General features: G+C 41.7%; 1 protein-coding gene across 1 annotated transcript; it reads right to left on the reverse strand.

Annotated features, from left to right (window-relative positions):
* Positions 1-1,976: 1,976 nt before the first annotated feature.
* Positions 1,977-20,685, reverse strand: LOC119655201. The gene is made up of 7 exons (XM_038060973.1): positions 20,515-20,685; positions 20,203-20,457; positions 20,003-20,121; positions 19,794-19,941; positions 11,812-11,997; positions 11,568-11,754; positions 1,977-2,334 (listed from the first exon to the last, which is right to left on the reverse strand). The coding sequence occupies exons 1-7, from the start codon at positions 20,524-20,526 to the stop codon at positions 2,033-2,035; spliced, it is 1,209 nt and encodes a 402-aa protein (XP_037916901.1). The 5' UTR covers positions 20,527-20,685; the 3' UTR covers positions 1,977-2,032.
* Positions 20,686-20,916: the final 231 nt, after the last annotated feature.

Here is a 20,916-nt window from a genome sequence, read left to right on the forward strand (position 1 = left end):
TAAGTTCAGAGCCTTAATGGCCGCTTAGCAGTCGGTCAGAATGGCTACGTTGCGGTTGGGGCTCAGATCATGCTTTAGCCATCGACAAGCTTGGCAAGTTTTGAGATACCGTATGACTGGGATACTCCCTGTATATTTGAGAAAATTGCCGCAACGGCTTTACAGACCATTTTTGAGTTATGACCTTTACACGGGCCACCGGTTATTCACTCTATCTTGGTTGGAAAGTCCACAGAAAATTTCCTCGTGAAGCTTTGCTTGCGTGTGTCGTAGTCCATGGGGAATGCTCACATGAAGTTCGGCTTGCGTGTGGCCTATTCCGTCGGGAATGCCCAGAGTTCCCGAGGTACTTCGTCTAGGATGTTTATAGTCATGTAAAATGTTGTACTCCTGTATTTCTAAATTACAGTAATGTACCATTTTTCGATTTTTTTGAACAAACATTTGAAAGGGATGTATTTTGAGACCTAGATTTTATATAGATTTTGTGATTTTTTGGTTAGATAGAACCAGACCTGTTTAATTTTTTTAGGACACACATTTTGACCCATGACGCACCTATATTTCATAAGGTATCAACACCAAAACTAGCACTAATTGTGCCCTTTCCTCAAAAATCCCGCATGATCAAATTTCTTAAAAATATCACATCCTTTTCTCCTTTTCAACTGAACAGAAATTAGCGTTACTTGACTCATAGACCACACCATCTCACCAAATTTAGTGACAATAGATTCAGTCATTCCTGAGTAAATTGGGTGTGGCAGTAGACAAACAGACAAACGCCTCCCATTTAAAAGTTGTTTAGACCATCTTCTTCTTGGCACAAGGAGAGGAAGTCTAAATCTGATTGCCGGTGACTTTGGCACGTTTTTTAGAAATATTTACCCAGTTAAATATAGTCCTGGCCATCGAAGATAATATAAACACCTATCGTAAAGGGGGATATGTTTTAAATATAGATATGACTTTTGTCAACCCTGCGTTGGCGCGTAGGGCAGAGAGGGTTTCATGTACAGCGACCACCTGCCGACCACTTTTCAACTATGAAGAGTGCTACAAAGCAAAGTCAAAATCGAAAAGAATGTCAGGTTCAGCTAAGATTTATGGAGGTGGATGGTGCTCTCCGTACAACACATCGCCAAAGCTTATAACGCGTCCATCTTAGGAAATGCATATTCTATAGATGCAAAACTTAGGCAGCGCGTTAAGTAGAGTTTGCAAAAGGCATCCACCAATGAATGATGCCGGATGTAGAAGGGCAGCGGTATATTTCCAGGTTGTTTATAACCAGGTAGCTTATTGCTATGTTAGTGAGTTCCGTCTTGTTGTATGCAGTCCCAGTTTGGAGAGCAGCTATGCAATTTTTTATGTAACGGACATAATTGCCGTCTACAAAAAAAAGTCCAAATAGTGTATTCTCCCTTTAGGATCGCACCAGATGACGCGGCATTCGTCATCTTGGGTATGATGCGGATTGATATCTTCAAAAGCGCTTCGTTTGGGCACACCTGTTTATCCTTGCCATCGTGGAGTGGCTGGAGAGAAAGCATGAGGAAGGCAGGTCTCTGCCGCTGACAACGGACGTCAGAAACTCAGTTTTATTCAGATTCAATTTGAGACCGTGTTGCATTATTTTCAATATTAGACGCTAGGAAAACATGGTCTGCATAAAGCAGTGCATAGGGCACTGGACGTTGGATGTCCCGTGTGACGGTGTCCACAACCAGAATAAAGAGGTTTGGTGAGAGGGTGATTCCTTGATGAACACAAAACAGAGACACGAAGCGGTTTTGGTGGGAGTATCAACGCCAAACCCGCTTCGTGTCTCTGTTGGTGCTTATCAAGGACATGCCCAAAAACAGGAACATGTATAATAAATTCCCAGCGTCCAGTCTATGAATTCCCGATTTTAATTTGTCAATTTGTTTTTTCATTTGTTAAATTGTAAAAGTAGAACGGAATGAAATCACGCATTTTCAAATCAAACATTTAGTTTATTTTTTAAAAACACAGAACAAAACACTTTTCATTATTTTTTCATAGAAAGAGCGGATTTTTGTTTAGTTATTGAGGGTTTCACTGAAGAAGGGGTTTGTTTGAAAGTTGAAGATGTAGCACTTCTAAGCATTTTCGATTTAGCGATACCTTTTTCAACAGTTGCTTTAAGATCCACTTGTGGCCTTGGTGTATCTGGATGTGCCAGCTTACTCTTGATACTGCTAAATGAATTAACTCTGCTGGTGATGGCTGCTCCATTAGGCGTTTTCTTCGTCTGCGGTTTTTGAAATGGAAATTGTTCAAGAGCCTTTGACTTCACATCGTTATGATTGTCTGAAATTATAAAAAAAAGTGGAATGATATAACTTCAAACACTAATTCGATGGCCTTGAATGCGGGCAGTCGCAAAGAGAAAACCTTGCATGCAGGTGTTGCTTACTGGAAAAGTTTATTTCAACATGCTTCCTTCGGCTTTAGGGCTTTTTTTTCCAGTGATGGTAGAAAGCTGCGTGAAATATTCACGCCGTTCCTTTTGAAATGATATCAATATTGTCGAGTTTCGTGCCTTAAGTTTTTTTCTTCCTTTGCAACATATTACGTTAATAGGATTTACTAATGAACTGCCAGAAGAAATAAACAAGTCGGGAAACCGGAAACTGGGCGCTTCAAGTATGAAAGGTTTTGTTTGCTTCTTCTGTGAGTATATTTGAATGTAGAACTATCCCATTTGTAGGTAGCCCGTTATGTATATGCATTTAGCATGTCCGACTACCCACTTTAGTGTGATATTGATATTTAGTTGCAGTAAATTTATAGGGTGAAGCCAACTTTGAGCTAGTGTAACTTTGTTACTAATGGTATGATTTTGATCAAACTTGTTGATAATGTGCTTCATATTATATTTTATACTATTATTAAGGTTTATAACTCTGGGATAAACTTGAGGGGGGTTCAACTCAATTTCCCCAAAAATATGGTAATATATTATAATATTATTAACTAAAGTTGAACAGATATCGATATGGAGAGTATTTTGAGGCACCATATAGAGGCAGTTTCATGAATTTTTTCAGATTTTTCGGTTGGGTAGTTTCTAAGAATGGATCCGTTAAATAAATCACCACTTTCCACCCCTTCCACTCCTCCCCTTTTACACCCTCCTTTTACATGTATGGGGACCCCCTCCCTAAATCTCAACATAGAAGGATATCACTCACTTCATGTCTGGGCGTTCACAGTTCCCAGGTATAGTCGTTTCTGAGAAAAGTGCGTGTGACAGACAGGCAGACGGACAGACGGCTAAAAATCATCCAGGGGTTATTCCCCCAGCAAGAGGAGAGCACCGGCACATTCCAACCACCTCTGATTGTGACGGCAACTCTGCCAGTCACCAGAGACGAGCTGTTGGATATCTGCGGTAGAATAGAAGACAATAAAGCGCCGGGCCTGGACGGAGTACCGAATAAGGCCCTTAAGCTTGGAGTGAAACCTAGACCGGACATGTTCGCTGAGTAGTTCGAAACGTGCATGTCTAAGGGGATATTTCCAGCGGCATGGAAGCGGCAGAAGTTGGTACTTCTGCCTAAGCCTGGTAAACCTCCAGGTGAACCATCCTCATATCGACCCATATGTCTCCTGGACACGGTGGGGAAAATGTTAGAGCAACTAATCTATAATAGATTACTCCCGGTTGTTGAGAGCCAAGGTGGCCTTTCAGATTGGCAGTATGGGTTCCGTAAAGCCAGATCAACCATTTATGCTATCAAATTGGTTACTGACTTGGCCGAAGATGCAATTCACGGCAAGGGTAGTACCAGCAAATGTTGCGTGGTAGTAACCTTGGATGTGAAAAATGCATTCAATTCGGCCAATTGGAATCTAATACGGAAATCCCTAGCGAAGATTGATATCCCCGCCTAACTCGCTGCTGTCGTCGATAGTTATTTAACTGATAGGAGGGTCTGGTATGACACTGATGACGGACCCCAGGAGTACGTTGTTTCCGCGAGTGTCCCGCAGGGCTCCGTATTGGGCCCACTACTGTGGAACATCATGTACAACGATGCACTTAATCTTCCTCTTCCGGGGGAAGCCACAGTGGTGGGTTACGCTGACGACATAGCGCTGGTTGTTGTCGCAAAGCATCTCGAGTTATACCCAAGCGAGGCAATCGATGCTGTTAAAAGTTGGCTAAAGAGCTCTGGTCTGACACTTGCGGAGGAAGAAACGGAAGCGGTCTTCATCACTAAGCGCGGAAGAGAAATTACGCCTGTATTAGAATCGGGAATCATTTCATCACTTCCAAGCCGACCATCAAATACTTGGGGGTGGTGATAGACAGGAAGCTTACCTATAAGCAACATGTGCGGTATGCTTGCGACAAATCATCAACTGCAAATATGACCCTGGCAAGGATGATGCGGAACGTGGAAGGGCCACGGTATACCTTTAGGTTGGTTATAGCCAGGGTGGTGACCTCGATCACGCTCTATGCAACCCCAGTTTGGAGGGAGGCGTTACGGATGTCAGGGAACGCTGCCAAACTGAGTTCAGTCTACAGGAGGACAGCCCTGAGGGTATGCTCTGCCTTCAGGATTGTCTCAGATGATGCAGCATTCGTCATCTCTGGAATGATGCCGATTGACATCTTGGCAGATGAGATGGCGAACATATACAATGCGAAGCCAACCTCTTCCTCATCGCGGACGAAGAAGACTGAGAAGGAGAGATCCATAAATAGATGGCAAGAGCATTGGGAACGCTCGGGAAAGGGTCGGTGGACTCATAGGCTCATTCCTGCCATCAAGGAGTGGTTGGAGAGACGACACGGTGAGATTAATTATAATCTCGCCCAGTTTCTCACGGGACATGGAGGATATCTCCAATACCTTCACAGGTTTAAATTGGAGACTTCACCGGAGTCCCCAAATTGTGATGGAGTCCCAGAGGACCCAGAGCATGTATTCTTCCACTGTCCGAGATTTGTGGAAGAAAGGAGGAATCAAGAGGAGGCTCTAGGAGAGGTCTGGTGTCGAAAATGCTAGTACATCAAGAGCATTGGGATGCGGACAACTGCCTGATCGCATCTACCCAAAATAAACTGCGAAAGGCAGAGGAGAGGAGAAAAATGCGGTCACGTGCGCCGCGTATAGAATAAAGGTGACAAAGCTAGAGTGAGCTGACTCCGCCCCCTGATGTAATACCTTATGGTGGTTATGCAAACAAAACCTTAAAAAGGAGTCTTGACCAGTCCAACAAACGGAACTAAAAGTTCAGAAGAGCCCAAATTACCAAAAGTAGGAATGCCGGCTAGCGAAGCGAAACTGAAAGAAAATAAGAACAATGGTTGGACTAAGATCGTGAATAAAAGAAGAAACAAGAAACCAAAGGTGCGAATTCGCCCGGAGGCAATTGTAGTCTCCAGCACAGGGCATCTAACGTGAAGGTGAAGGTGAAATCTGACCCTGACCTAAAAGACCTAGGCGGAAATATTAGCAGAATCCGGAGGACCCACAAAGGGAATCTAATGTTTGACCTGAAAAAATCCAGCGTGGGGAAACTGACGGCTTTCGTAACCAAGTTTTAAACTCACTTGGGGAGGATGTCGCAGTTCGTTCCCAAAAACATGAGATCTATATCCAGTGCAAGGATCTGCAAGGTAACATCCTGAGAAGAGATCTGCACTACCTTGAAACAAGAATTCAAGTTGGAGGAATTCAGCGAAGAATCTATCGTGAGTCTAAGAAAAGCTTACCGCGGTACTCAAACGGCCACAATGCGACTGCCAGTGGAGTCAGCGCAGAAGTTGTTGGCCGTGGGCAAGGTTCGGATTGGATGGTTTGTTTGCCGATTAAGGGAACATATCTCTTTAAAGAGGTGCTTCAAATGCCTAATGTTTGGACACTTCGCGAAGGCATGCACTAACGGCATCGATCGGTCCGATCGATGTCGAAGGTGTGGGGAGAAAGGAAATATTGACTCCAAATGCATTTTGTGCGAAGGAAAGGAGGTACGGGATAAACGGCATATTGCAGGAAGTGGTAAAGGCATTAACTGCAGTGAAAAAATGAGGTTAATTCAAATAAACCTCAATCATTGCAGGGTCGCACAAAATTTGCTTGCGCAGACCACTTACGAATCCGCGATGGAGATTGCTATCATTAGTGAACCATACAGAAATCTTGACGGTGGTGTATGGGTCACAGATTCGACTGGTGGAATGGCGATATGGGCGTGCAGTCTGGCCAACGAAGGCGATGTAAATACTTATCGGAAAGGGGGAACTGGTTCAATTGTAGATCTGACTTTTGTCAGCCCTGCGCTGGCACGTGACATGTCCTGGTAAGTTAGCGAGGACTTCACGTACAGCGACCACCAGACAATCACCTTTGAACTAAGGACGGAGCCACAAGGCAGGATACCCGCACCCCGGAAGCCGAAATCCAAAAGAACACCAGGATCGTCTGCAAAAGCGATGGATGAGCAAACATTCTTTTTTGGCAGGTTATACCATCCAGCGGAGTAAGAGGGAATGTTTTAAGGAGCTCTGTTTGGAAGCGGACATAAATCCTGAAAATAATCCAAGGGTTATATCCCCAGCAAGGGGGGGTACTGATACCTTCCAGCATTCCCTGAATGTGACGTCGATTCGACTAGTCGTCAGGAACGAGCTGCTTGAGATCTGCAAGTCGAATAGGCGATAGAAAAGCGCCGGGTCTGGACGGCATACTGAATAAAGCCCTCAAACTTGCCGTAAAATGTAGACCGGATATGTTCGCGGAGCTGATCGTACATTTCCGAGGGTATTTTTCCTGCACCATGGAAGCGACAGATGCTGGTGCTGTTGCCTAAAGCTGGCAAACCTCCAGGGGAACCTCCTATGGACCCAATTCACGGAACTGGTTTTACCAGCAAATATTGTGTATCCTCATTTCGCATGTGATCACAGCGTGTTAAGTCAGTAGTCCAATATAACATCTTCTTCTCCATTACCGCGAGTTTCCTTTCATGATCTTTTATAGTCGGACAACACTGAGAACCATAGAGGGCGGAAGGCTGTGCAGAAACTTCTGGATTTGAAAGGTTCGCGCAATAGTTATGGGCAGGCCACCGCCGCTGCCGGTGATAGTGCTTGTTTCATTGGGATCGGATGACAAAAATTCTGTTCTGGTCAAATTCAATCTGAGATTGTGTTGCATGAGGTGATCATTCCATTTTTTGAACAAGTTGTTGGTAATCAGTTTTGTTTTGAGACATAAGAAAAATATCATCTTCATAAAGTAGTGTTTAGGGAGCGGGATGTTGAATGTCCCGTGTGACAGTGTGTATAACAGCGAGTTTTTCTGGCACCAGATGAGTTCATGTGGCACACGGCCAGTCGTTCCTCACGCTGTTTTATCGGAGTCTTGATTCGCAAGGCAGCGATCAACCGCCGACGTTGGATGGTCTCATAGGGAGCGGTGTCTTATGAGGATATAGTTTTTGCGTTTTATTGTTCCGACTATAAAATGTAAGAAGATAAGACAATCGTTTGAGGAACTAGTATTCAATGACAATATAGCCATCAGTTTTTCGTTATAGTCATCAGGTCTTTGCATCGAAAAGTTACCAGGAGGCATTTTTCTCGGCATAAGGTCGACCTGCCTGTAGTGTGCTTGCAGTGAAGAGGAACTCGTACGATCGGCAGATATGAGCTTCGTCAGTCGGTCATCCTCCCTCAGAGATGCCAATGCCAATATCGTATTGAGTGTATGGGCCACCAAACAGAAAAATTCATAGCTATTTATATCACGTTCGCGTGATATGTCGCAGCTTTTGGCGGTATGGTGTGAGGGAAACCGCGTCACACGGCGACCGTGGCATACGCTTCTGGGGGACTGCCATTACATAGTTTTGGTGCAAGAGCCATGGGCTCGATTTAATAGAATCTGTGGCATTGAATCAGTAAAGGGGGCTAGGATCTTCTACGATAAAAGATCCATAAGACCGAGAGCTTGTTTCTAGATGCCAAGACGGTTACAAGCAATTCTGCCAAGACAATTCTGTTCCCAGGACCTAGTTACAGTCATCATACAATACCAGATTAATCGCGAGAGGAAAAACATCATAGTTGCCTCTGCTTATTTACCCTATGATTCATTGCGTTCTCCACCGACACAGGAATTAAGGGATCTGGTATCGTATGCAGAATCTAGTGATCTCGAATTCTTAAAAAGTTGCGATGCGAACGCTAAACATATTTGTTGGGGCAGTAGCAAATGCAATTCAAGAGGAGAGAAGCTATTTGATTTCGACACTTTAGCTGGTCTCATGACAGTAAATGTAGAGTGCACTCCTATGTTCGTGGGACCAAGAAGAAGTGAAGTAATTGACCTAACAATCTGTACTTCAAAGGTGATAGAGTTGATTACAGACTGGCGGGTGGTAGAGGCAGATCGTCAGATCGTCGACACCTAGAACTCAATCTGACTATTGCGGGTGAACAATCTGTAATACAGAGACGGAACTCTAGGACAACGGATTGGACAAAATTTATGGAACTTCTTGACAATCAAGTGCAGCTCCCTGGGCCACTAAGGACTCTTTGGCACATGAAGATTTGGCGCTTGAAACTCTGAACGGCATATTATTAGAGTGCTATGAAGAGGCTTATCCTATTTCCCGAGGCTAAAACAGTAAAACGGTTCTTTGGTGGAACCGGGAACTCAGGACGTCAACCAAGGGATTTCTGAACCGTGTTTGTAAAAACGATAACAATGAACTTAAACTTCTGGAACTCACAGCGTGAGTAAGTGTTGTTAAGTGTTCGAAACGAGACTCCTTTAGAGCGTACTGTGAGGAACTGGACGGCGAAATAGATACTTCAAGGCTGCGTAGAGTCCTTAAAAGCGATGAGTTGGCCAAGTTGGACTCTCTTTGAGAACCCGATGACCCGATGACACAACTCCAGAATGGAATCAGTACAGACCCTCTTGGAAATATACCATCCAGGATTCCTGGTGAGAGAAGTGGAAAGGAAAGGGGCTGGCGGTTCCTGCAACCCCTTCATGTAAGTGTTGCTAGGTGAACTGGAACACTGCGAAAGCGGTTGTTACCAATGAAAGCCCAAAGTGAGAGCTGTTACACTGTCTTTTGAACGGTTCAAAGCACCTGCTATGGATGGTATCTATCCAGCAATGCTAAAGCCAGGTATAGAGCAGTTACAGTGAGTTTTAAGAAATATATTTCAAGCATGTCTTGCTTTGGGCTACGTGCCTACCATTTTGGCAGAAAGTTAAGGTAGTCTGCATACGGAAGCCTGGGAAAGATGACTATTCTAATCCAAAGAAATTCGGACGGATCAACTTGACATCATTCTTGCTGGAAGGTTTTGAGCGACTGGTTGAGCATCACATTCGGGGGAAGGCGCTTATTTCGCACCCAGTAAGTGAAAATCAACATGCTTGCCAATGTGGAAAGTCCTGGGAGTCTGCTCTTCATTCTTTGGTTTCAAAGATAGAGGATGTAACTCTGAAGGGTGAGTATGCGATGGAGGTGTTCTTGGAGATTGAAGAAGCATTTGACTGTGCAACTTTCTAAAATCTTTGTGATGCCGCTAGAGCGCATGGTGTTGATGATTCTTTAATTAAATAGATCTATGCTATGCTAACGCAATGACTGCTGTGTGCTGGAGTGGGTGCCGATCGCTACCTAACAGCAGAAGCAAAGAAAGATTGCCACAACGAGGTGTGCCATCGCCATTTGTAGAAATGTGTGTGTAGAAATGTACAATGCGCCGTTGATTTGATTGACAGCTGGTGCCCCAGGCATGGAGTTCCAGTTTACCTAAATAAAAGCACAATGGTATTAGTTACAAAAAGGAAAAAACTGGATAGACTTTGATAAACTGAGGAGCCTTTCAACACTCCGAAGAAGTGAAATATCTGGGAGTCGCTCTAGATAAAAAGCATCTTTGGAGCAAACATGTAGAGGTAAAGTTTGCCTCGACATGGGGACTCAGGCCTAATGTGAATATACGTTGTTATCATTAGGGCGATGTTACGCATCCGTAGTGTGGTGGGTTAAGGTGAGACAAAAAAGTTTTCACTGTAAACTAGCCGCACTGCAAAGAACTGAGTATCTGGGTATCACTGTTGCCATGTGTACGACCTCCGGCGAAGCTCTAAATGCATTACTCAATTTGCAGCCCTTGGATTTGTTTATTCAAAGAACTGTAATGAGAGCAGCTCATAGACTAATTCGATTAGATCTATGGGGAACAATGGATGTAGGGGCCCAAAGCTTTGGAAGAGTTACTGGGAGTACTGAATCCAGTTCTTACAATGCCTTCCGATTCTCGTGTACCCATACATCTGTTTGGTAGAAGATATGAAGTTACCCTGAAGCGGAGAGAGAACGGAGAGTCCCAGAGGAATGCGTGGCGAGAAGTACGGAAGTCTTCTGTTTGGAAAACTGTTTGATTAACGAGCGGTTGCATGGCAGGCGCATTGCAATTTGCAGTAATAGCCAGGCTACATAAAGCGTTGATGAAAATCGTTGAGGAATACAGAAACCTTTTGAACTCTATCTCTAGATTCAATACGGTGGAACTATTCTGGGTACCTAGTCACTATGGTGTAGAGGGAACTGAAATCTCGGATGCAAAAGGGGATTCAGTCTCTCCCATGTCAGGGTCGGAATCAGCAATGGGAGTATCGGTAGCATTGGCTAAGGCTGCCTTCAAGCTTCTCATAATGACAAAGCTGCCTGCCAAACATTTCCTATCAGAATGAAGCATGGATACCGCAAAGTTTATCTTGTCGAGAAGTAGGGAGACTTGCAGGAGTATTGTGGGAATTCTGACAGGCCATAATTCACTAGCTGGACATGTTCAGAATAGGAATTGTTCAAAATGATCCGTGCCTCCCTTGCAATGAGGAAGCAGAATCCACGAAGCATTTTCTATGTGAATGCTCCGCCTATAGAAGCATCAGGCATTGGATCTTTGGTGCCGATGTGCTCTAGTTGTGCATCACATCTACTAACGGAATTCCTGCGATACATTAACGAATCTGGGATATTCCGTTGGACGGGAGAGTCAATAACTATGGGCCAGTACGGTCTATGGGCTCAGAGGCTATAGCTTCTTCCCCACACAAATACAGACAAATCTTCCTACTGTATCTGGGTTTGGGACTAGGATGCTATAAAAGTAGCATGGCGAAGTAAGTAGTTCCATAAATGGGAAGGAAAAACCATAAATCAATTCATACGAGAGAGGAGAGATATAAGTGATTCCTATGTGTACCTGTTTATGATTTTATAATAATAATTATAAACGAATATTATAAAGATTTCGTAATTATCAGGAAAATGCTTTTTTTACCCAGAAAAAAATATGGGTACTTCATGGTAGGAAAGAGCTTGCGGATGGTAAAACAAAAGTCTAATCCGGAATTTTGCAAATACAACAATCTAACAGAGATTTTGCATAATTCGCTCGATCGATCTAATTATCCAATTAATTAAAAACAATCACAACGCTTCACACAAATTTAACAAAATCTAGAATTATAATTTATACGCACTATCATTACTCCCCAAAGACGCTCTGCGTTTTGTGATTCCATCTGAATTTCTTATAGCGGCACAGATTGATTTATTAGTCTGGGGAGTCGCATTTTGTAAAATCGAACTTTCTGATATATCCCTGGTTATATTGCACTTAAGATGAAGCAATGCAGCATCAAGCTCCTTGCGTGCTCTGGATATTGACTGAAAAGAAATATTCGTTTATGTTTCTTTCAATGAAGTGGAAATATGTGGAATTACCTCGATCACATATACGTCCCGGTCGTTATCCGTCTTATTAATTTGGGGACTTGGAAATATAACACTGGACATCCCCAAATTTTCAATGAATTTTGGCGAGGCAAAATCGTCAGATTTTCCATCATTACTTCTTTTCTCACAGTTCTCGATATTTATTTTAGGAACATTTGGTCGGGATTGCGCATCCTAAAATATATTGAAAAGATTTAGTGCACTTCATATCATATTTATCATATATCATATTTATATTGTATGCATGTATGTTAAGGTGAAGGTCAATTTTCCCACCAATAGTTGCCTGTTTTCTACCATTGGACACTATATTTCTATTCAGAAACATGCCAAACATTTGAAGGAAGAGGTGTTTGCATTTAGGTTTTTCAGCTAGTTTACATTTAGTTCCAAATAAAGGTGATAGAAAGATAATAGATTAGCATATAAATTGAATGTAGTGACTCATACACCGCATACACTGCACCTCAGATCATGTAAAACGAAAATCAGAAAGCAAAACATTAACCTGTAAACAAATATCTGACAAAAACTATTAAGTTTGATGGAGGTGCTTGTCCGAAGGCAGATTGTAGAATTGAATGTTTCTGAAGAACGGTAACCGATTGCTGGAAACTACTTATTTAAAACTGGATTAAACAAATTGCAATTTTTAAGAGTTAGAAGATCAAGTAAATCGCAGAAATAATCATTGTTTTCATTTGGCATATGGTGATGAAGATCTTCTATTATAAATGGAGGGTAACTCGTACACCACGTTTACGTGTTATCTCCCCGGTTCGATGGGATGTGAATCGCTTGACAACTCTGTTCAGACAAGAGAGAATGAAAAAGGACATAAAACGAACCAGTATAACATACTCAGTGGAAATGTGCCCCCTTGCGATGCATCACGGTCTAAGAAGGTATTGATGCGGTAGCGTAAAGCTGAATCACACGTTCACTGGCACAGGCCTTGAAAAGACCTTAAGGGGGTCATCCCGTGTGAAGACCGGTTTTTTCTGCGTTTTTTTGAAAAATCATTTTGGAGGACTGGATAAATATAGAAACGTGATTTTTTCACCATATGTTTATTGATATCTCTAGTATACGTGATAAATTCCAGCTTGATATCATAGCTTGTTTTCGGAATACGTGGCAATTTATGCACCCATCTCCAAAAAAGGTGTTTTTCTGCTGCCAAACTAAACGGCATTTTAATGTGGACAATATTCCACGGTCCGCAAACTAGGATAATTAGAAAATATTAAAAGGTAAATTTTTGGTGGGCTTTTAAACTTTTTTCGATTTTGGTTAAGGCTTTTTTTATGAATAAAAAAAACGACCCATCCGATTGCAATTATCCTAGTTTGCGGACCGTAGAAATATGTATTAAAGAAGTCGTGAAAATTTCAAAGAATTTGGTTGGATCGATTTTGAGCTATGGTGGCAGCCGATTTTCAAGATGCAGTTTCGAGAATTTAAATGTGATTATCAATAGTATAATTTTAACTCACCATTAATCTGCTATACCTGGTCCGTAGAGAGCACTCTCCGTTTCCTCAAAACAGTCTTGTAAGGCCGATTGTCGCTCTCTGGTTTCAATTCTGGCTCTTTTAGCGAGGTCAGTCGATCGTCGTTCGGACGCCAAATTCGCGCTTCATTACGGCGGTCGACATAAACCTGACATATGTGACCAACTTGACATCCCATTGTCACTAGGATTTTGAGAATGCCATTGGATTCTTCATTGAAAATAATTACAGCCAGAAAAGTGGCTATTTCTACGACCTTGGCCCCAGAATGAAGGTGTTTAGGAGAGAAAGTTCAGATCAATGCATTTAACGACTCATGGTTATTCTGTGTTCTGTTTGAATTTCTTCAGTCAAAGGTGCCTTCTCGTGGTGGAAACTATCCAGTTCTCCTTTAGCTTCCGCTTTGCGCCATTTGCACCAACTGTCCTCGCGTGCTGGACAATTTTGATGCTGAGGATTTTTGTCTGTAGATCATTTATGGAAGAAAGTTGCCCAAATTTCTTGCTTCATTCCTTCTATCGAATTTGCGTGTCGACGAATAGCTAGCCCAAAAAATGTATTGAGGTCGTTAATAACCTTATCAGTAAGTTTTCCAGCCCCTTTTCCATCAATGCCTTTGTGACTCTTCTTTGCATTTCTAAGCCTTCTTTTCTCGACATGTCCTACGCATTCCTTTTTTACTACTACGTATATTTCATTATTTACAGAAATTTGCTGATGGTGATGCGAAGCCCTTTTTCTTCTCTGAAAAGTATCGATTCCCATGAAATACTCGTTTTTTAGTGCGAGCATGACGTTGAACGTTAAAGCGATCTCCCTTCGTACGATCCATTTAAAAAAATCACTGAACACACAAACAGCACAATATTTACAACCAAATATAACTGATTATGACTTGAAAGCCTTTCAGTGCTCACTCTAGACTGGATTATCCTTTTTATTCCAAACAGCAAATAAGTTTAGACAATTGATTGGTTTTCCATCTTTTTATATTTATACCTGTGTTAGAATTTATAAGGCTCATGTAAAAAACTAACAGGTAAAAAAAGATTCGATGCTCTTTCTCATTGAGTACTTTAGCCACGGCTGCAAACTCCTTACCTGTTTAACACTGTAATTTCTGAACGACTCGGAATATCGGAAAATCCTTTTGTCCACATATCGTCCACTGTATGTAGATACAATTCATGCAAAAAAAAAATCGATTTCTCCAACCCAACACACGGGATGACCCCCTTAAGAAGCAGAAGGAAAATAGTGGTATGGACAAGATATCTTGCAATGATTCCCCATGCACCTACATAGGGCAAACCACTCACTTAATCAGGATTCGGGTTAAGGAGCATTTAAAAGAAGTTGATTTAGTAAAACGGGGGAGAAAAACTGATGTGTGTTTTTCTCCCTTCTCTTCTGCAGACACATCAGGCACATCGTGGAACAAGGTCACAAAATGGAGGAGAAAGAGAATCAATTGGACCACTAAGAGAGCTTCTATCGCAAAAGGGCAACCATAGCACAGTCTGAATACAGATAGATATGGGTAACGTGCACTCATATCTGTTTGGTTTGATACCATAGAGGGGATAGTTAAATTCGGATATAAGTAAGGTTTAGACCTGCTTTCTGACGAGGTGGTTAATATCTACAAGCTGCATTGATTAACCATTCCATCTGCGAGAGGTGAAACTTCGTCATACTTTATACGGCTGAGAACCGTGGTGAAGTACTTCTTCCACCTCTTAAATTTCTTATCATTGCGAATGAGGTGCTCACTGTCAATGTCCTTGTCCTTACCGTCGATATATTTTTGACTACCTGTGAGTTCTTTCTTGATGCGGTTCTCAAATCATTATTTTTTGCGGTAGTTTCTGATCTCTTACCAATGTAATAATAAATTTTATTTTTACACGATGCACGCCACGTTGCACTTCCATAGGGTAAAGCTCGACCGTGTCACGATCATTACCAATCCCAGCTATCTATAGAGCCTTCCATTCTTGTCGTACGTCGATCAGCCTCCGCAATTCCACTGGCAGCCGTATCTCGGGACACCTATCCGCTTATACAATAAGAAAGTTTTTTCACTGCTTAAGAGCAGGTGAATCGCGAAAGCAGTTAGTCACGCAAGCGAAGGTAAGTGATGCAGCAGATGATGGTAATTTTCGAGGCCGTTGGCAGTACTCCTTCTGTTACATATGTACATTCAAAAGACAACTGGTAAATCTACTGCTGATATTCACCCGATATTTATTGCTGGCCAGTCGAAATGCAAATGATCTTATTGCAGGTCCTGTGTTCGAAGTACTTATCACTGTAGAGTGGTGAAAGTTGTAGAAATAGAGAAATTATTACGGTCTCTAAGACCACGCCTCAAAATCATATGCACGACTAAGGTGTTGTTACAGCTAATTTTTGCATTCAGTTACCCCATTAAGATCACAAAGCCTCTTCTGAATAGCGTGTAGTTGCTCATAGAAAATACTCCCGCCTCTACATCGGAAATCTTCATTGGTGCGTAGCACAGCACAATTGTGATGGTAAACAATCTGATCCGGAATCTCGCGTTTCAGACCCTGGAAGCGACCCAGAGCTGCCAGGTCGGCAGAACCCGCCTTGTGGTAGATGTCAACAACATTCCCTTGTCGGATTCGTATCTACTCCCACCAAGTTTTTTAAGGTGCAGAAACACAATGTCTCAAAATGGAGAGGAGTACCTTCAGTCCGCCCGTAGGACTTGAGGAAGTTCTCTTATGTGAGGTTTGATATTTTGACCTTTTTCAGAATTTTATCTCTGAAAATAAAAATAAATGAAATCTTTTCCATTTTCTTAGTGTTATTATTGGGAATTGAATTATGATATAAATTAATGAATTTGATATTCGTTTGTATTTCTTTTTACGACCAAAATGTGCTCCTCTCAAAAAAGGTGGGTTGCTGGTGGGAAACGCATCTCCATTGTTAGTACTCTGCAACCAAAAATTCTAACGTTTTCTTATTCTGTATACTTGCTTCTATCGTCCGAAGCCTTTTTAAGGTTTTGTGTAAAAACAAAACCTTATTAAAATCGGTTTACTGTCTGTCTGTCTGTCTGTCTGTCCGTCTGTCTGTCTGTCTGTCTGTCCGTCACACGCATTTTTCTCGGAGACGGTTGTAGCGATTGACACCAAATTTGGTAGAAAGGTGGGAACTGTGAACGCTCACGGATACAGTGAATTACATCCTTTTAGGTCGAATTTAAGGGGGGGTCCCCATACATGCAAAAGGGGGGTGTAAAATTTTTTTTCATCAAATATAGTCATGTGGGGTATCAAATTAAAGGTCTCGATTAGTACTTTTCAAAACCGATCTTAGTTTTGACATTCGTTGGAAGGGTGGGGAGCCTGGGCTCCGAAATACCTTCCATGCCGATATCTGTTTAAATAAAGTTAATAATAGTATATTACTACAATTTTTTGTAATTGGTTAGAAATCCCCCTTAAGTTCATCCTAGTACCATGAAATGCAGTGATATAGGCTATAATATAGAGCATGATCTTACCAAGTTTGGTGGAAATCGCACTATTACTAACAAAGTTATAATACCTCAAATTTCTTGCTTCTTTGAAAATTGAAGACTATGAATGTCAATATCACCCGAAAGTGGATACTCTCACATAATATATGGATATATTACGTACTACGTACTAAGAAATACACAAAACCTTTCGTACCTGAAGCGGCCAGCTTCCGGTTTCCCGACTTGTTTATAATTTTACCTTACGAGATATTTGAATGGCGGAGTTGCAAAGGAAAATCGAGTCTATTTGTCATTGAAAATTCTGAATAAAAATAAGAAATTATTAACGAAGATACATAGTCGTGATTCGGATCAGAACAAATATGTAGTAAAATGTTTTAACATTTTAGTTCGACCGGTTCAGCAGAATTTCAGTTAAGGTTTCAGTGAAAAGCGCGTTTAAAATTTTCGTTTTGTATTCATATCCACAAAGCGCACACTCTTCTATTTGCTGAAACCCAGTTAATACTTTGAATTTTGGTTCAAATTTCTGCAGTATACTCCCTAAATATTCGGCTTTAAAAATCGATTTCTGCAAACCGTCACATATTAAAATCTCCTTAAGTTGAAGAACGCGGGCATTCTGGGGGCTTCAGTACCGTGGTCGAGGAGCGTGCACACATTTCACATATCAATCGAATGTCATTTTCAATAACCAAAGTTTGCCCCTTTTTTGGGCGTATTTGTTGTTACGGTAGCAAAATATATAGTAGGCTTTTTTCGAAAAGTGGGGAATATTTTGAATGAGTTCTTGATCGCTATTTCAAAGGGAATACTGTTATTTGTCCCATTGAAAGTTTTTCTTGTATATCTGGCAGTTTTAATACAGCTTTCCATTAGCTAATTCAACATAATGTGAGTTGGGGCTTAAAAATACACTCGGTCTTCTCTGCTTGTGGTAAGAGGCGACCAAAGCGGGTAGCATTTTTTGGGGCTAAAAACCTGGGAATTTGTAAACTTACCTGCTACCGAAACCCCTCGGATAGGGACTGACCTTCGGCTATCGAAAACAGACTATGATTGGTTTCTGAAATATGCACACGCTCCTCGACAATGGTAGCGATGGTCTTCTGAATGCTCTTTTTCTACAACTCGAGCAGGAATTCCAACAATGCAAGGTAAACGATTCTATTCTCTGGAGTCTACTCCTCTCCCTCTTGCAGCAATGTGCCTTTGTACTCTGCAAAGCCAAGTGGTAGCAGATGCGAATCCCGTATCGGATTGCTTCTGACGGCACTTTCTTGGCGTGGGAGCCGATTTCTGACAGACTTTTGCCTGTAAGGTTTCCATCTAGGTTAAGAAGCATCACAATTGTACAGTGTTATGCATCAACGGAGACTTCAGATATAGTGGAGAAAGATGCATGGAATTAAGGAGAGGTTTCCTAAAAGTGGCCTTGTAATTGGGATGAGTGATTTGAATGCTAAGATGGGTTCTGCCAACCCCTTGCCTGGATATGTGTTTGGGAAACATGGTCTTGGCAACTGTAATAAGAATGAAGGGAGGTTTGAGGATTTCTGCAGATTCCATCGTCTTGTCATTTGTGGTACATTGTTTGGGCACAGAGCCTGCCGTACGGTCGGTTGGGTTTCATTTGGCAATCATATTGATCATTTGGCGACCAACAATAGATTTAAGAGTTGTTTCCTGGATGTGCATAACAACACAGTTGCTAATATCCGCCTCGAAAGGGATCACCATCTGAATGTCGCTTACATTCACTTGCATGTTGCATCCGGCACTTTTAGCAGGATTCGGGAACTACGACCTCCTAAGTTTAAAATCGACCGCTTGTATGACCCAACTCTCGCTCGATAATGAGAGAGCTATCTTGCTGATCGGACCGCAGATGTACCGAGTAACCCGTTTGAGATCATCGATGGGTATTGAGCTCTCGGGGGAGTTATCGATGACGTTCTCTATGCTGCGTTGTTTTGGAGGATGTAGAGGAATCCGATGAACTATGACATCTTTTCTCAAACACCTCGACTATGCTAATAACATCTATTTGCTCTCTCACCAGGTCATGGGTCTTGGCGAAGTGGCTCTGGATTTGCAAGGGGAGGTAAGTACAATTGTACAGCAGGTAAACACCAATAAAACCAAGGTGGTCAGTCTGACGGGTCATCGCACTCTTCCTATCAACATTAATGGGCAGAGCATCCACAGCGCTTTTGCTGCCTTGTTTAAAATCTGGAAATGTAGTTATCTCAACACCAAGATCAAGTTGAGGGTGTCATGCGCCAGTTTTCTTTTTGTGTTGCTATGTGGGAGTAGCACTTGGGAAGTGATACCTACCGCGAGGCGAAGGCTTCAAGCCTTCGTCAACACCTGCCTGCGTCGCATTATCGGAATACGCTGATCTGATACAAACGAAGAACTAGGGCGGTGTACAGGCCTGTCAACCGTACGGAATGTGATCGGAAGGCGGTAGTGGCAGTGGGTGGGACACATATTAAGACGGACATATCAGGAAGTCGTGGGGGAGTCGTTCAGATAACCGCGTAGGTGTGGTTGTTGTGCTGTACCCTAAGAAGGGGTATATATCTCATTCGGTTACTGACAATTAGTTTTCTCGTATATTTTTGAAGTTTAATATGAAAACACTTTCAAAGCAAGCTATAAAGTCCTTTTGTTTCGATCATCGCCAAATCACTAAGTCATTACAAATGATGAAGGAAGGGGTGATTTCATAAGAAAGCTACTCTATTCTGCTACAATCATTTAATCATTATCTTTTTTTCTCAAAAATTTCTTGAAAGCAAACCCATCCTTTAAGTATTGATGGGGAAAGATAAGACACACCTGTGTTAGAAAATATATGTAAAAATTTCTTGGAGGACTTGGACTTTTCAGATGTTTATCAATGTCGTATTAATATTTATATTAAATATACATACCTGCGTAGACTGCGTGGCAGGGTCGGTTGAAGTCAATGGTGTCGAGAAGCGGCATGAACCAATATTAGAGCCTATTTTTTTGGGAGACAGGCAAGTTGGCGAAAGTTCGTTCAAATTGTTAGTTAGTGCGCTTTTCGTATCCGGAGCTCTACAAAAAACATCCCCTTTTAAATAGCTACCCAAAAGGCAAGAAACCGAGCAGAACTTACTTCAGATCCAAATCATTTTTATAATGCTGCAACAACATAACTAGTGTAGATCGAGCCAAACTTGCTGTTTTCTTGTTTATTTCAGGGAGAAGTGCGCACGAACTGTCCTTTACAATGTTCTTTGCCAATGGAAAAATAAATTTGATACACACAAATGCTAAAATCATTCTGTTAAGGAAATAAATTTCACGGATCCTTACTTTGGCCGGACTGGAAGGTGACCGCGCCTGGATCTCCCAGAAAGTATTGTTATTTTCTAAAGGTTTCGGAGGACACGTGCACTTTTTCGACGCAAGAATAAATTTCGTCTTGATTCCTGACGCATGGCAGTTTATATCTATTTCGATGTCTTTAGTTTTGTTTTCAGATTTTTGGAATTCGAAAGATTGCATTTGAAAACCGATAGATTTCAGGAGTAAAGCTAATTCAGTAATATCATATTCTAATGGCCCGTCCTAAAATTTTAGGAGAATATTTCATGTTTTTTATTGATGGGAACGAGATATACTTACCAAGTCACCCATATTTTCCCGCACAGATTAAAATGCATCAAAAACGCACAGTTAACAAAATTATTCAATCCTTTTTTATTCACATTACTAACTTTTAACGACACCAAAAAAGAACATGACGATCAAACTGAAAATGACTACAGTTAATTTTGCAGTAAAAATAATAGAATAGGAACCAGGTGAGACTTTCCACTGTAGCTAACAAAATTAGCCTTTGTACAGTAACGATCAACAACATCGCATTGAGTTATTACGGTCAAAACTCTCCTTAAAGCTATGTTTACGTGCGTAATATAATACTACGTACATGTCTTTCGAAGAGGTTAGTCGAGTTTTTGTCACAATCTCTCATTTTCTAATATAAAATGAAATTAGGTCTTACCTTTTCGTTTTTCCTACTTA

This window comes from Hermetia illucens, chromosome 4 (assembly GCF_905115235.1).
Source record: "Hermetia illucens chromosome 4, iHerIll2.2.curated.20191125, whole genome shotgun sequence".
Taxonomy (NCBI): Eukaryota; Metazoa; Arthropoda; class Insecta; order Diptera; family Stratiomyidae; genus Hermetia; species Hermetia illucens.

Coding starts and splice junctions, on each gene's coding strand:
- LOC119655201 (XM_038060973.1), bottom strand. Junction 20,122..20,202: donor CACCTTCCAGTCCGGCCAAA/GTAAGGATCCGT, acceptor CCATTGGCAAAG/AACATTGTAAAGGACAGTTC. Junction 19,942..20,002: donor AAAAATGATTTGGATCTGAA/GTAAGTTCTGCT, acceptor TGTTTTTTGTAG/AGCTCCGGATACGAAAAGCG.